Source organism: Monopterus albus, unplaced genomic scaffold (assembly GCF_001952655.1).
Source record: "Monopterus albus unplaced genomic scaffold, M_albus_1.0 scaffold134.1, whole genome shotgun sequence".
Lineage (NCBI taxonomy): Eukaryota > Metazoa > Chordata > Actinopteri > Synbranchiformes > Synbranchidae > Monopterus > Monopterus albus.
In genome coordinates this window covers 3,101,711-3,118,162 of record NW_018128014.1, presented here as the reverse complement: position 1 = coordinate 3,118,162, position 16,452 = coordinate 3,101,711, and the positions used below count along the sequence as shown (strand labels likewise).

Sequence of the window (16,452 nt, the reverse complement as noted above, 5' to 3'; positions counted from 1 at the left end):
GGTTTGAAGTCGGGGCGGTAGTCAATGAAGAGTATCCTGATGTAGGAGTTTCCATTTCCCAGGTAAAAAAGGGAATAGGGGAGGGCAGCCGCGATGGCGTCTGAGGTGGCCCAGCTGGGCCGGTAGGCATACTGCAGGGGGTCTAGGGTGCCTGGTATACTGCTCTGAATGCGGGCCAGCACCACTCTCTCAAAACACTTCATAATGCTTTATAAAGACAAACAAAGCTCAGGAAGCTCATCTGAGGAGGGATCTCTGTTCCAGACATCAAATAGATGTTGTGGAACAAGACATGTTTGTTGTTAGTTGTGAACCAGCGGGGGTGTCACAAACTGAACCACTGTGTGAATGCTGAGCAGGTTGTGCAATACACAAAAAAGTTACACCAGTTCACAAGTTGAAGGCGGCTTTAGAAACGCCTTCGGCAGCCAAATCGTTACAAATGGTTAGAATCAGCAGGGTTTACAGACGCATCACAGATAATCAACCATATCCAGTTTCCCTTTCAGTCTGTTGGCTGCTCCATAATGTTGTCGTCTTTCTTACCTTCTGTCCCTCCCCTGCAGACGCGGCTCCAATGTCTCTCTGGTGCTGGACATGTCAGCGCTCGGCTCTGTGGAGCCCCTTAATGTTGCGGTGGTAACCCCCAGAGAGGCGGCAGCGAAGGAGTATCTGCTGTCCGCCGGCCGGCCACTGACAAGACGGCACGTTCGAGACCTCATCAACAACACGCACAAACTGCATGCTGAGTTCGCTGTAAGTAGTTGAATGCAGTTTTGTGAGGAACATCGCTTTACGGCCCTATTTTAATTAATTGGCTTGAATGAGAAACGGATGCGTTACCACAAGGTCACAGACTCAAAGCACAGTGTTTTTTTTGATAAGACATTTTCCACTATAGTTGAAAACGGGGAGTTTAGTTGCAGGGATTTCTCAGAGTTCCTGGGAATTTTTAGCGTCCCCCTCATCATTTCTCCCATTTCCTGGAGAGTTTGTGAGAGGTGTATAAACCGAGATGCTCCCAATAGAAATGCATACATTCACCTCATTTTTTGAGCTTCGTGTCACGTTTAAGATAATAATTCACTGTTGTAAGATTGTAGATAAGTCAAAAAATAAGGAAAAGTGCCAGGGGCTATTTAAATAAAATGTACATTTCTCCAGCCAAACTCTTCATTTCCTTAAACTTGTACCTTCTTCTTAATCTTCAAATAAAGTGCGTTGTTTTTTCCTCTGGCTATGAAATGTATTACATAGACAAGCTTGTCTTGCCTTAATGTCAAGTTTCTTTTGTCCCTTCTCAGGAAATTCCAATGAATTTCACTGATCCCAAGGAGCTGGATGTACCGAACCATGGCACCAAGAACAGATACAAGACCATACTGCCCAGTGAGTTGCTAAGAAACAAACTCAAAACAGTCCTTGGGTCTTGTTTCCTGTTGAACCAGGAAGTTGTTTTTTTTTATGTGGGAAGGGTTTAAGGTCAAATGCCAACAACCCCGGGGACAGCTCATATCTCACCTCCCTCTTCCCTGAACACGCACAGTTCATTGTCCTTGGGGCACAGTGTGTTCTCACACAGCCAGCCAACCTCTGAGCCTGATTAAGCCATTATGCAACACACACACACACACACACACACACACACACATAATGAGAGTTTTTATTTTGTGTGTTCATGTTTTGAGAGGGGGTGGGGTTATCAATACAACGCTGAGCAAGGGGGTTTCCTTCCTTATTTCCCACCAATTAAAAGGTAAGGAGTGCTCACCTAGAGCTGCAATGCATCAAACTCCTTGTGTTCCAGTCTGTGTTGTCTTTTCTGAAGGGTTCACTGCTCTGATATCACAGGACAAAGTGGAATCAAAGTGTAGGAGGGGACTGAGTCAAGATGGTCTCTGAAAGAGCTGCAAAACAAATTTAGACTGATGGTGAATCTCAGTTCACCTAACAGTCCTTTCCTTACATCTTAGTTCTGCCCACGTAAGATGCAAAGAGAGAAGGACCAAGGAAACGTGACATGAGACGTCCTTTCCTCCAGTCCTTAGTGAAGCACCCAATTGCAAACTGGTTTCCAGTAAAAGGGGTGTGTCGATCCAGAATTCCACAGAGGGTGAACTTGTGTATCCTCGGTTATAGCTCCTCAGATAGCCTTTGTGCTTCTCAGTCCTCAATCCTCAGAGCAGCAGTAAGAGCTCTGGAGCCCTTCATCATCATCGTGGTAGACCAGATCGACTTCCAGGTCAAGCAAGGATTGAGGAATAATAAAATAAGCGAATTCACACTGAGTCTAAAGGCAGGTCATATTGAAAGGTGTTGAAATCAAGTCTCTGGGTAAAATCCCAACTTGTTTATTTGGCCATTCCTTGATCCTCCCTCAACCCAGAAGTTGTTCTGATCCAACATATTGAAGTAGTGAGGATGCTGCCTGGAGGAGACAAGATTATGGCTGCTCTTACATGATCGGTCCTCATTCCTCGATTTGACATAGACACTGTTCTTCATGTGCAAAGATCGAGGGCGTCCCAAGACCCTCGTATCAGCTCTGAGGATAAAGTGGAAGTCTCTTATGGACCGATGTGCCTCTTATCAGAAATCAGTTGGTGATTGGACACTTCCGATGAAGGTTCAGGGTTTCATATCTCTATACATTTCTTTTTGATTCTTCTCTCCTTACATTTTACATGGGAGTGACTAAAGCAAAAGTAAAGGAAACTTGGATGCAATTAAGGGAGCAGGGGTGTGCCCTAAAAGAGCTTCATGTTCTAGTCTGTAACAAAGAAACAACCAGGGCTAAGCAGAGTAACCCCCCACCAAGCTTGACAATAGTCTGGCCAAACTGTCCAGTGAAGTGTTGCAGTGCCCCCAATGGGCTAAATGACACTGTTCTATCTTTATCCCTTTCTGTTTCTTTGTCCTCCCTTCCTTGTGTCCTAGACCCTCATTCCAGAGTGATCCTGAAGTCAAAGAGCCACAACGACCTGCTGAGCTCCTACATTAACGCAAACTATATACGGGTGGGTGTTAACACTTGTGCTGAAACATCGCACTACATGCACTTTTCATTTTTAACTTAGTAGGTTTTTATTATTTTACTCAGAATATGGTAAAACACCCTCCTGGTTTTAAAAGTTAAAATAAAAAATTGGCCCATTTTCCTTGCATTTTTGTTTTTGGTATAGTCTCACATGATGATTTGTGTTGTAGCTTTATTTGAAAAGCTGGATAACATTAAGTAATCCAACAGTCATGTTGTGTATGTTTCAGACAATGCTTCATGGTGGAAGTCTGTCATTCTTGGGGTCGGTTATTGAGAACTGGTTCCAACCAGTTCAAAATTTTTGAGAACAGTGGATTTGTTAAGACCAGTGTTTCGGTTCCTAACTGTTGCATATTTCAGTTGTGCTTCTGAGTGAACTACAATGAGAATCACAGTTCATAAAAGTTTTACGTATCTAACGGGACTTGCGACGCGGACCTAGAGCCATGTCATTTGTTATACAGCACGTTGTCAAAGCATGTGAAAGAAGGAGGCTTCTGTTTACATCACAGACCATGGCTGATCGCAGAAAACACGCAAAAGTGTGGCATAGCGTCAATAAAAAAAAGATGACAGCAAAATGCAACACCTGCAGTAAGGATAATTTGAGCAAGAAGGTAGCAGCTCTAACATGACGAAGCTGTTGCTTTGACACGATGTGAATCTGAAGGAATGTGCCGTGCTCGATGTGCTGCAGTTTCCCAGGTAAAGCTAACGTCAACATTAGCGACGTCTCATGCTCAGCTACAAAACGCAGATGAGCTGACATTTTTCTTTTATAGTTAAGGCAAGCAAATGATGTCTACAAATAACTTCAATATAATCATTTTTATAAAGGGAAACAAACCTTTGTGTCACACTTGTCAGTTTACTGATTAATGTACCAAGAATAAAGGAAGGCTCAGAATTGATAAGAACTGGGTTAAATAAGCAAAGTTGGAATCTGAAAAGATAAAATTGAAACGGTACACAACCGTGGTCACTCTCTAGGTTTTATGGCTCTTCGGGTCTTACAGCTTGTTATAATTGATAACTGAAGATAATTAATAACGTCAGGTTTTTCAGTTGGCCCACTGTAAGAAGAAGTGACAACAGATGAAAGTAGTCATCACTTCCTCCTCCGGACCTTATGTCAACAGTGCTGTTGCTGCCCTCCACCGAGCGTCTGATGCTGCTATGTGATTGGCTCTTTCCCAGGGTTACCTCGGTGACCAGAAGGCGTACATTGCTACCCAAGGTCCCATGGTGAACACAGTGAATGACTTCTGGCAGATGGCGTGGCAGGAGGAGTCTCCGGTCATTGTCATGATCACCAAACTGAAGGAAAAGAACGAGGTAATCTCTGACCTGCCCCTAACCAAAGCACAGCAAGGTAAAAGAGTAAGGAGAGAGTGCTGAGGTAGGACTGAAGAATTACCCTAGGTGGGCTGGTGTTAATAGACTTGGTAAATAAATCATCAGACTTTGCTCTTAGGGCACCTTTGATACAGGTTCATGCAATTCAAAGCATTTTACTGATAATAAAACAAAAACTTTGAACAGAAAAACAAATTCAAGATGGGCTAATACACAACTCTTCATTTTAAAAAGATGAAATGTACCTAATGTATAGAAATAAAAACAATGGAATCCACTAAAATTATAAATGCTAGGTAAAACCTAAAACATAACAGAAATCATGATGTGCAGCTGTATGCAAAAATGTAGAAAATGACATATTTGAAAAGAAGTGCTTACAACTCCTGCAGCAAACCTTTTATTTTAAGTATTTAGAAATTTAAAAACAAAAAATACAGAAACCACCACCTGCATAACGGTGGAGGCCCATAGAAGTGGGGACAAGATCCTGTACAACCAGGCCCGAAACACACTGACAAGGGAGATGGCGATAGCTAAGATGAGCTACACTAAAAAGCTGATAAACCAGTTTTGAGCCTATGGCTCTCTGTGTGGAGAGGCCTGTAGGACGTCACCGGCTACAGGAAACCATCCCTCCATGCTATGGAGAACCAACAACTGGCAGACAACCTGAATATGTTTTACTGTAGGTCTGAGAAGCAGCACTTCACACTCCAGCAGCTGCTCCTCCTCCCCTAAGGGCCTATGAAAAGCATGTGCATGGCCTCTTTCAGGGATAAAAGATCACAAAGGCACAAGGCCTACACGAAAGTCCGGGCTGCCCAATTGGCCTTGAACAGAACGCTGGTCTCCTCCAAGATGGTGACGAGTCAGCCTGAAGATGGGAGTTTGAACAGCTGGTCTTGTTGTGCGGTCACAACAACCTGGAGCTTGACACGCTCAAAACAGTGGAGATTCTTAAAAAGATTGGTCACTGCTTTAGTCCTGAAGTTACCACAACATAAATTTAGACAACAAAATTCAAGACAAGTTTCCATAAGTTGTTTATGCTACAAGTGAAATTAAACCCTGACTGCTTGGACAGTAGGAAATCACCGTACTTTCCAGACTATAAGCCACTACTTTTGTCGCTTCATGCACACACCCTCATCATGGACAACACACGACGAAATGCATATGATGCCGCTTCAAGTTACAGGCGATCGATCTGGCTGTCGAAATATCTCGTGTTACAACGTGGACACCTGCGGCTATGTACAACATATTTTTTCGTCTTACATTTACTGGGTGCGGCTTATAGTCCGGAAATTACGGCAATTTAAATACTCTTGGAGAAGTGTAGAAAATGCTCAGCATAAACGAAAAATACTTCACAGGTGATCTGTATTTAAATGTGCAAAACCAATAGTATTATAATTTTAATTTGACACCTTGCTGTTACTTTGTGTTTTTCTGTAGAAGTGTGTTTTGTATTGGCCAGAGAAAAGAGGAATTTATGGGAAAGTTGAAGTGTTGGTCAACAGCATCAGAGAGTGTGAACACTACACCATTCGCAGCCTCACACTCAAGGTATGCATACTCTTTAAAATAAACCTCTTATTTCTGGTACTCATGTGCAGCCAGAGCCATTTATTTAAAAGTACATTAACTAAATTAAGATTTTCCACATAGTCTGATAACCCCAGTGACAGTGGGACAGGACATGGTGTCTCCCAGCTACACCCCCCCTCCATGAGGCCTACAGCCTCCTGTTGTTATTCCAGCTTCTCCACCCTGTGTTGTCAAAGTACGGTCTGTAAATCAGCCCCGCCTGATAACCCCAGTGACAGTGGGACAGGACGTGGTGTCTCTCAGCTACACCCCCCCTCCTAGATCCTAGAGCCCAGCAGCTCTGGGCAGCTAAAAGTCTGAACCAGAGTGAAGAGGTGGCATCTTTAGCACAGAGAGAGTGGGACAAAGAAAGAGCAACAACCAGGGTTAACATGGGTTTGGCTGTTTGACATGGAGAGGGTTAAAAGCAGCCAGAGGACTCAGACTGAATTCAGATGTGGTGTTCTTCCTTCTGGATGTGTTAGCATCTAAAGCTAACCTGTTTGTTTTGGTAACATTAGCCACCTAACATGGTCAGGATTTTACCTTTTGTGTTGAATTAATACGATTTTAATTTAGGAGGAACTGGAGTTTTGTGTCACATCAGCAGTAACCAGAGGGTCCTACTGGACTGACACATTTACTGTTAGCCAGCTAACGCTAGCTTCAGACTGGAGGCTGTGTCTTGTACAATTTGTCCCAACCAGGCAACCGTAGTTCACGTCATAGCTTCAGGAAACAGGACGTGATGGGAGGGGCAGACAGCGGTTTATGGTGTCAGTTTGTTTTGAGTCTCACAGACCTTCTGGGTTGAAAAGACATCAGGTAGAATACCTTTAATGTTGGCAGCTTAGAGTGACTTTTTTTTGCAGTGTGGGAATCAAACCCACATGTTGCAGCATTACTGGTACACATCGTGGCCCGACCACAAAACCCCAGACTCTGCGATGCCGCTGCTGCAGCTGATGGCCGACGTTGAGATGGACAGATGCGCAGCCACCGCCGTGGGACCGGTCATTGTCCATTGCAGGTACCGATGGAGGGAAATGCGAGATGGACTTTTTTGCTACTTCTAAAAATGTTTGTGACAACTCATTATCCACACCCCTCTCCTTGCAGCGCTGGGATTGGCCGGACAGGCTGTTTCATCGCCACAACAATAGGCTGTCGGCAGCTGCAGTTGGAGGGACTGGTGGATGTCCTGAGCATCACCTGCCAGCTCCGAGCAGATAGGTAACATACACAGGAAATCTTGAACTGGCATACTGGCAAGGACTTTGTCTGAAGGGTTACTACAGTCAAACCTTTACACAGTTTTTTTTTCTCCTCTATGTCCCCTCAATGTCAGTGTAAACACAGGTGCTATTTCTGCTCAATGCTTCATCATCTTCATCATTTAAATGACTAAGATGTTCTATGATAATAATATACAGTATACGGATTAAAAATGAGAAATGGTGTAGTGTTTCAATTTATTGCTATTACAGTAACCATTATTTTCTCTGTCTGTTCATGTGCAGAGGTGGTATGATCCAGACAGGTGAGCAGTACGAGTTTGTCCATCATGCCTTGAGCTTGTACGAGTCCCGCCTCTCTGAAGAAACTGGCCAATGAGCGTTCACCACCACAGGAAGATGTCTGCTTTAAGCTTGAAGTCAGTGTGCTACATAGTGGGCCCTTAGCAGGTATGATCTCTGAGGTTTGGTGATTCTGGAGGAGATCTTTTGAGTTTGATGGACAACCAATGAGGACTCTTTGTAGGCGGAGCCTGCTAAAGGAAATTGGAATGTATCCATTCTTCTTCTTTGCCGTTTCTTCTTCTTGTGTTGTTGGCGGCTCTTCAGAGGAACTGTGGGAACTGCTCACTTCACTCACTTTAGCCAACGGACTCAGATCGTGTCATTTTCAACTAACCAGACTGTTATAGCTTCTTTTCTGTCACAGAGATGTAGAAATAATTTGACTGAAATAGATGGTACATTGTTCAATAACACTACTGTTTGTGTCTTAGAGAATTTTAAAATTATTTTATAATGTGCTGTTCATATAAGAAGCTATTGCAAAATGGCTCATAGGTGGTTGCACCTTTGGTTTAGCTTCTATACCGTGGTTGAACCAACTCTTCCAGACTCGGCCCTTTTGTCACCTCTGCACTCTACATTTTTTTCTGTACCTGTGTCACATTATTGCTATTTCCAGTCAGATCTTTGCTCCGATCTTCCTTTCATCCTTTCCTTTGAGGCTTTAACAAGGAGACAGTACATTTTTTTTCCTTTATTTTTTGCTATGAAGGGCCAACTTTTTAATAAGCAGCTCAAATTATTTCTGGCATATTTTTAAGTAGGATACCAGGAATAAAAAGTTGATCATTGTCAGATCAACAGCCAAGCCACAACCCCTTCAACATCAAATGAACCAGTATATTTTCACATAAGTAGTTTTGAAAGTGCCTATTTTGGACCTTTCCTTCTTAAACGTTTAATTCAATTCAGACTGTATTGATTAGGTGAGCCAACACTATTGTTAACCAGGTAACCCAACACCATTACATCATCCAATTTTTAATCAAAGTTTTAGAATGATGGAATTATTGTTCGGGGCAGAACCAACATTTTTAATATTTATTTCCACAGACTGCGCTGTGCTACTCCACTAACATTTGCTGCATGCACGTTATATCCAGGGCCTGGTAATTTAGGGAGTGCTGAAGTCACATGCGAGCAACTTTTAGCCATGCAACACATGCTAACAGCTAACAAACCAATGTAATAATAAATAGGCTTCTGCTAAGCTAGTTCTTCTCGTGCAGCAATCCTGTCGAAGCTAATTCTAGCTTTAGTAGTTTAGTGTTAGTCCTGTGCTTAACGCTGATAAATGGATGCTAATCTATAAGTACATGCTATTACTGTCATGATATGCTAAAGCAATATTTTGTTAAACCTAGTATTCAACCACTATACCATACTTGTATAATAAGAATTTGTTTGCTACAATAATTACTTTTAGTCTAAGAATTGTGAGAGCTGGCAAAAAAAAGTATTTTTTTCTGGGTGAAAGTGATGAGGTATTCACAGGTCACAAGCGTCTTGGTCTGTCCCCCATGGCTACGCCAGTCAGCCCGAGGAGGCTGAGGGTGCACCCAGCCCCGTGATGTGAGCCTCCTCCGATACAGCCTCCTGGAGGCACGGCCCAAAGAGCCCATTGTGGCTGATGGGGCCATCCAGCAGGCTCTTCTGGATCTGCTCCGGAATCTGTAACATGTGCAGACACGCTGCAGCATGGTCGCCCAGGCCTTGCTGCTTCTTCGCCTCGGGCAAGTAAGCACAGAATGGGCAGGCGGCCCAAAGAGAGATTGCTAGCTCGGCGTGCTCAGCACTGAGGCTGGCCTCGCAGTGGGGGTGGGAGTCGTTGGACGTAATGAAGGCCGTGTTGCATGTGGCGACGGCGGTACGACACTGGTGTTTGGCACTCATGGTTCTCTGCTCTTTAGACTGCGTGCAATGCTGTAGAAAAAGAGGGAGCAGAGCTCAGGCATTTTATACAGTCAGAGCGGACATGAGTGGAGTCAGCCCAGTGTAGGGCACAGGGCGTGAAAAGAAATCTCTTCAGGACTGCGCATGTGCAAGGGAATAAACCCAACAGCGACAGCTCTTAGAGGGTGAAGCCTATATGAAATAGAAAAACATGCATTGTCGTTAATTGACAAGAGATGCTCAAACTTGTTGGTAAAGTAGGCTGACATTCTGTAGGATACCTGGGTAAACGGGAATTCTCACCAGGTCTAACGGAAACCTCCTCCCCCTGGAGTTCTACACTTTGGGTGTATTCTGCAGTTACAGTGGGGAGAGGACTAAAGTGTCTAAGACGCACTGGGCACTGTGGGAGAGACGTACCTGAAATAAGAGAAACAGGTGATGAGCTTCAGTACTGGCTTCTGCCATAACTCACTTTAATTTCACATCCGTGCCAACATTCTCTTCAAGTTCCCATGTGGGAACTTTCTTTAAGCTCTGTGCAGATACCTGACCAGATATGAACAGCCTCCAGTGATTCCGCTGCAGGGCGCTGATTTCCTGCAGGCCAGACAAAAGCCCCACAGTACTGGTCCGGTCTTGTTAAATGCCCACTGGTTTCCCAGAATAAATCCCCATCCTGTGTAAATCTATAGATTAGGGTTGGTCACCTCGGGCAGGTTGGGCCTGCCAGCCACCATATTTATGTAAGAATACCACACAGCCAAAGAAGGAAAGATGCAGACAAGAAAGTAAACATGTTTTCTAGTTAGAACAGAAGTAGAGGAGCGGTCCCTGATAACCAGCTGAAAGGCCTTTTAATGGTGCCATCACCAGGCCACCGGTCAGTGGCTCTGCCACACGGCAACTCAGCCTGAGCTCCCGACGGTCGTATCCTGTTGGGCGACTGTCACTCCCAGTGCCCTGAGCTCCTCCTCCTGGTCCCTGAGGGCTGCTTGACAATCAGTAACACAGTAAATGTGCAATGTTTCATTTTAATTTCCCCAAATAAAACGGATCTTGCACCTGATCTTGTTCTTCAGGACCTTCATCTCCCTCGCTGCTGAGCCTGAGAGCCCCGCCCTCACCTCTAGCATGGTCAACAGGTGTGACAGTTGTAATTTTAATTTGTGTAGTAGAAACTTTAACTACTGTTCATTATTCACTATCAGCAAGTACCTCAGGCTGTTGTCAGCCCCCGGCTCCTCCAACAGATCTAAAGTTGTGACCAGAGGCATTTGCTGTGCTCAGGGAGGCCAGGAGAGCCCCTGTCCTGCTCCTCCTGGAGAAAATAATCAATAGATTAATCCATACTGAAAATAATCAATAGTTGCACTTGGATACCAGTTGATTAGAGCTCCACTTCAACCAACTGCAACAGTAAAATCCTGCCTGTATATCAGTGCACGAGTGATATTGATGTGATAGTATATATGTCATAGGTGACATTTTACTGTACTGTTATAATACTTATATTGTGATAATATCATCAATCATTTAGTGATGCCAGAGTTGGCAACTTTTACAGTGTGGTATTAACTTAAACCTGAAGTTAAAGATGTGAATACTCCCTCCACCACTGGTGCTAACATGCTTTAGTTAGATAACATGTTACAGTTGCATGCTATTTGTTTTATCATAGCCTGTTTAATATTCTGTTTGATCTTTAGGATCAACCCAGCTCTGTTGCAGCTCTAGTTAAAACTGGAAAGACCAAATGAATTTGAAAGACCAATGAATAGAGTACGTCAAAAAAATGAGACTAATGGGGCAAAAGTAGCAACGTGCTTCGGCCAGATGCTTTCGATTTGTACATTTAATCCGAACATGAACGTATCGCTGTTGAACTGTCTTGAAGTTTCAGTCAAAGGTTTCTTTTTCAGCACCAGGCCAAACCAAACAGCAGTTTGCTAAGTCAAACCCAATGAGTTTTAAGTTCTGTGCTGCTTGACCTTAGGGTTCATGCTCGGTATAGCAGCTAACTTCAGATCCAAGGTTGTTGGGTGAAATACTGCTTTATACCAAAAATGTGAAATATTTAAGTCACAATGGTGCAGTCATCTCATCAATGTAAATTTTATCTAGTGAGTGCATTATTTTGGTGTATCAAAGTAATAAGATTATTTTTATACAGTTTTTAACATGTTTTTGATGTTTGTCAGCCATTTGTTGACTTTCATGAAAATCTGCTGCACTGTTACCCCAGACAAGTTGACTTGACCAAAAAAGAAAACTGATGCAAGAGACTAAAAATTCAGGGAATTGTTAAGAAACTATACTGATCAGCCACACCGTTAAAACCACTGTCAGGAGAAGTGAACAATGATTATCTGGTCACAGTGGAAGAAGGTGGCCTGGTCTGATGAATGTTTTTGGTTATCATGTAATCAGAGATGGCACCATGATGCACTATGGGGAAAAAGGGAAGCTGGAGGAGCCACTGTGATGCTCCACGCAGTGTTCTTCTGGGAAACCTTGAATGTTACTGTGACACCTACCTAAACTCTGCTGTAGACCAAGCCCCTCCCCTTCATGGCCGTGGCCTCTGTGAACAGGATGATGGACTGCAGAGACTGTTCAGGAATGGTTTGAGGAACATGACAGTCCACTATCATTGCATCATTTAAAATTTATATAGCACCAAATCAAAACAATCATCTTAATGCACTTTACAAATCCCCTGCTGACTTTCATTTTGACATTTACTTAATACTTCATTTAAAAATGGAAGCTATTTTTAATGTGTAATAAAAAAAAAACACTAAAATGTTAAACATTGTGTTGGTTGTGGCTGTACCAGTGGCACACCTGTTGACCTGGAGGTTCCTCGAAGAGAGAGCGGCAGTCTCAGCTTCTTGGTTCCTGATCTTGTTCCTCAGGTCCATCTCCCTTGTTGCTGAGCCTCTGGCTCTGCCACCAGGCTCCGTGGCAGCTCCTGCACCTCCGACTCAGACAAACACGCTCTGGCTGCTGCACCAGGAGCCTGCGTCTCCTCTGAGCTACTCCTGCCACTTGTGGGGGCTCTTGAAAGTGTAGACAGACAACAACACATGGTGAAGGAGTGCAGCAACTGGGGTGGGAGTTCAAGGCATTACTTTGGCCTCCAAATTCCCTAGATCTCAGTTCAATCAAGCATCTGTGGAATGTGCTGGAAAAACAAGTCCGATCTCTGGGGGTCCCACCTCACAACTCGCAGGACTTAAAGGATCTGCTGCTGACGTCTTGGTGTCAGATACCAGAGGACACCTTCAGAGGTCTCAGCAGACCGGAGCTGTTTTGTTGGCATGAGGGGAGCTGCACGGTTAATAGGCAGGTGGTTTTAATGTTGTAGCTGATCAGTGTAATCTGTTGGAGTCTAACTGAACGCTGACATGTTGGAAGTAACAATTTCAACATCAACACATTCAGTACACTTTTTAAAATGGCCAGCAAACAAATGTTAGAAGGGACATTAGACATTCTCTAGAGAGCTTTTAAATTAATTTACATTGACTCCACACAACCAAAGGCCACTCATCCACACCACATGAATGCAAATGCATCGGATACAAAATGTCATGCTAAGGGTGAAGTTCAGTTGGAAACCACCGCTATAACTACACATTGTAGAATAAATTGTGAAACAAGCCTAGAACTAGTGAGGTGTGTCTGGTCAGTTCCCGGGGGTCGACTTCTCATAGACAAGTTTCTACAGTAATGCCAGTAACGAAGAACATCTGATCTGCTCTCTCTGTGTGTGTGTGTGTGTGTGTGTGTGTGTGGGGGGGGGGCGAACAAAGTATAGCACGTTAGAGTCAAACCTAATGTGTACAGTCATATTTCAGTCCATGGACCACAACCATTGGGACTTTGCAGCTTAAACTGGGAGCTTTGGGAGCAGTCTATAGATGGACTAAAAATGACAGGAACTCTGAGGACTCTTCTTTTTCTGTGTAATATCTTTTTACTTATTTCTTTACTTGTGACACAATTAAAGACTTTGGACCTTCATCCTTTGTCCAACAAGCTCCTGGGACCATCACTGACCCACTCTTCACGTCTGTCAGTTCAGATCTGTTGCAGTGGTGTAATTTTCTCTTTAATCTGACTGAAGTGAAAGTAGAATGAACCCAGTCTCCATGCCCACTGCAGCAGCAGGGACAACAACACACTGCCTCTGACATAGTATTTTGTGTGTGTGTGTGTGTGTGTGTACAGTAGGTGGTGGTTCATGTCCTGTACTGACTTGTTGTCGACTGTAGTAGTTTAAAGGGACGCCAGACTTTCAGTTTTAGACGGGCATTTAATTTAAATGTACAGCTTTTGAGCCTCTAAGCTGTTGGTAGCTAATGTAGGAGCTGAAATTTGTGTTGTGCTTGTGTGTCCAAGGCTCCTTTGCCAAATGGGTTGTGATCCTAAGTGGGATTTATTTCCTTAGTTAAACTTATAAAACAATGGATTACACTTTTTCTAAATGTCCTTTAGTTTCCTTTGTTTCTTGAAAAAAGCTGACATGTACCTGTACATTTCAGCTAATAATTTATGAAATGTGAAGTTTTTCCAGTTTATCAAAAAATTATAATCAAGTATCAAAACAGAGGAAACATTTTCTTGTGTCAATACTTTCTTAAACTCACATTAGCTGTTAAAAGAACCAATTTTAGCTCATACTAAAGTTTGTTACTTTTGATATGTTATCTAGTGAAGGACCTCGAGACATGTAGATGTTGCTCTTTGCTAATGTTACTTGAACAACATTGGTTATGTGCAGATGGAACCCCAGATTCTATGTTCTCGCCCTCTAAGAGGACAGCATGCTGCTGTTGGGTTCATCCCGACGGGCATGCTGGCTGTGCATGCACTGTTGTGAAGACTTTCTTTTGTGCCCTGCACTGGGCTGACCCCTTAAGGTCTGCATCCACTGTATATATATCACCTGCGTGGCATAAGCTCTGCTCCAAATAAACCAGCATTTTTTTCTTTGGGTGGTGGAGGTGGAGTTAGTGGGGCCCTCAGCTTAGAGGACTACGCCTGTACTCATAGAATCTGGGGTTACAGTCCATAACCAATGTTCTATTTCATATAGGCTTCACCCTCTAAGAGCTGTTGCTCTTGGGTTAAGGAGGAAGCTGGATGTAGTAAATGCCCTGCTGGACGCTGGTCCTGCACCCACGTTAAAAGATGTGGAATCAGGGAGACGGGAGGGAAGGCATAGAGAAGACCTCTGGGCCACGGGCGGTAAGAACAAGCATCCACTTCCAGTGGAGGCTCATCTCACATGCTCAATGGGAGTTGGCCATTGTTTGCCCAAGAAGACTGCTTGGTTCTAATGGTGGAATGGCAGGGAAACCGTGCTCCATTGCTCCCTGGACTCTGGGATTGAAGTGTGCATCTGGTGCCTTCAGGCTCCATGGATGCTCAGCTGCCTCTGACAAGAAGGGGCGGATGGCAGGGAACTTGGGCCAAACAGGGACCTGTTCTGTTGTTCCATTTGGTAGATGTCGCCCATCATGTCTGTGGGGGGAGGGTGTGGTGGGTGGACCCGTCCCCTGCATGTTGCCCTTCCATTGAATTGAAGGTGTCTAGAAACTCCTGAGCTTCATCTGCCAACAATTCTTCATTGTGGTTAGCCCAGCTGCCTTCATCTGGACCACGATCCCCATTAGCAGCAAACAGATGATCCTCACAAGGTGACTGCTTCATGTGCTGAGGAAAAAAGGGAGCAGAGCTCAGGCCATGCAGGCATTGTATAATGGAGATGGACCTGAGGGGGTGAGCCCTGTGCAGGGCACAGGGCACAAAACAAAGTCTTCATGACTGTGCACGCATGAGGGGATGAACCCAGTAGCAGCAGCTCTTAGAAGGTGGGGGGCGCGGGGAAGAGAGGGCGCAGCGAGCACCGAGTCCACGGCCCCGGGAAGCGGCGAGGTCCGGGCGGGAGGGTGCTGTAAAGCGCGCGGCCGGAGCCGCGGGCCACCTTCGCCCCCGTGAACCCTGTACGAAATAGAACTGATTCTAGCTCCTGTTAAAGTTGTAGTCCAGTGGTTTAAAGCTGGTTTGATTAATGCTCAACTCCATGTTTCTCTTGAACTTTGTTAGTTAGCTGACATTAGCTAACTTTCTTTCTATGCATTAGCAAGTTGGCTTTTATTGTAACACCATTGGTTAGATGGAAAAAAAAAAAACAATTAGCCACCTATAAAACAAAAGTAGTTGACATCTTGGTTTCATTTCTAATTAAGAATAACTTTAGGAAACTTGACTTTTAAAGTGTAAATACCATGGGGAAAAAAACCAGTGTTGAAATAAAAAATGTTTGTCCCTTTAAACTTCTGCTGTGTGGACATTACAGCTCAGTCTACTGTAAGTAAGGTACCTGGTTTTTAAATGTTTTACTAGCCAACTTGAATGTTGTAGTAGCCTGGAACATTAGCCACCGAGTAGTGCTGTAACCTCTTTATCTACTCTATCTACACACAGTATATTATTACTTGTAATGTGTACATAAAGACACTGGACATAAAAACAGTGGAGTGCAAACCTGTGTCGTCTTTGAATTGGACTGAACCAAAGAACTGGGTTGTATATGCTCTGTTCATTCTCCCAAACAATGAGTGAGACATCCCCAACAAGGTCAAGGGCTTAACATGGCAGTTGATACAGCATTCTGATCCATAATGAAGGTGACACGACCCCAAAGTGACCCCCACATGACTCATTCCTGAAACTGTTTGTCCTGGAAACTACGGAAGTGTCACATCGAGAGAGCGAGAGAGAGGAGGCGAGCATGAAGGAAGGAAGGGGTGTGGATGACTAAATGTAGCTCAGACCATCTGAGACGAAAGCAGTTTTAACTTTTAGCACTGCATCACAGTCTGCCTTTTGTGGCTCAGATCCTGAGATGTCACGGTTTGTCAGATCACCAATGCAAACCCCCAAAGATTCTGTTTACTGTCGTATAAAACAGGACCA

The 16,452-nt window shown here is 44.0% G+C and overlaps 1 protein-coding gene across 4 annotated transcripts in view; it reads left to right on the top strand.

Moving 5' to 3' along the window:
* Positions 1–13,269, top strand: part of ptprr (protein tyrosine phosphatase receptor type R) — a 42,019-nt gene extending 28,750 nt beyond the window's left edge. For all 4 annotated transcript variants that reach the window (XM_020613426.1, XM_020613427.1, XM_020613429.1 and 1 more), the window contains 8 exons: positions 567–756; positions 1,305–1,389; positions 2,938–3,017; positions 4,238–4,375; positions 5,858–5,968; positions 6,862–7,019; positions 7,109–7,222; positions 7,510–13,269. In XM_020613426.1, coding sequence (XP_020469082.1) covers positions 567–756; positions 1,305–1,389; positions 2,938–3,017; positions 4,238–4,375; positions 5,858–5,968; positions 6,862–7,019; positions 7,109–7,222; positions 7,510–7,603 — 970 coding nt within the window. In that variant the 3' untranslated portion in view covers positions 7,604–13,269. The remainder of the gene's footprint in view (positions 1–566; positions 757–1,304; positions 1,390–2,937; positions 3,018–4,237; positions 4,376–5,857; positions 5,969–6,861; positions 7,020–7,108; positions 7,223–7,509) is intronic.
* Positions 13,270–16,452: the final 3,183 nt, after the last annotated feature.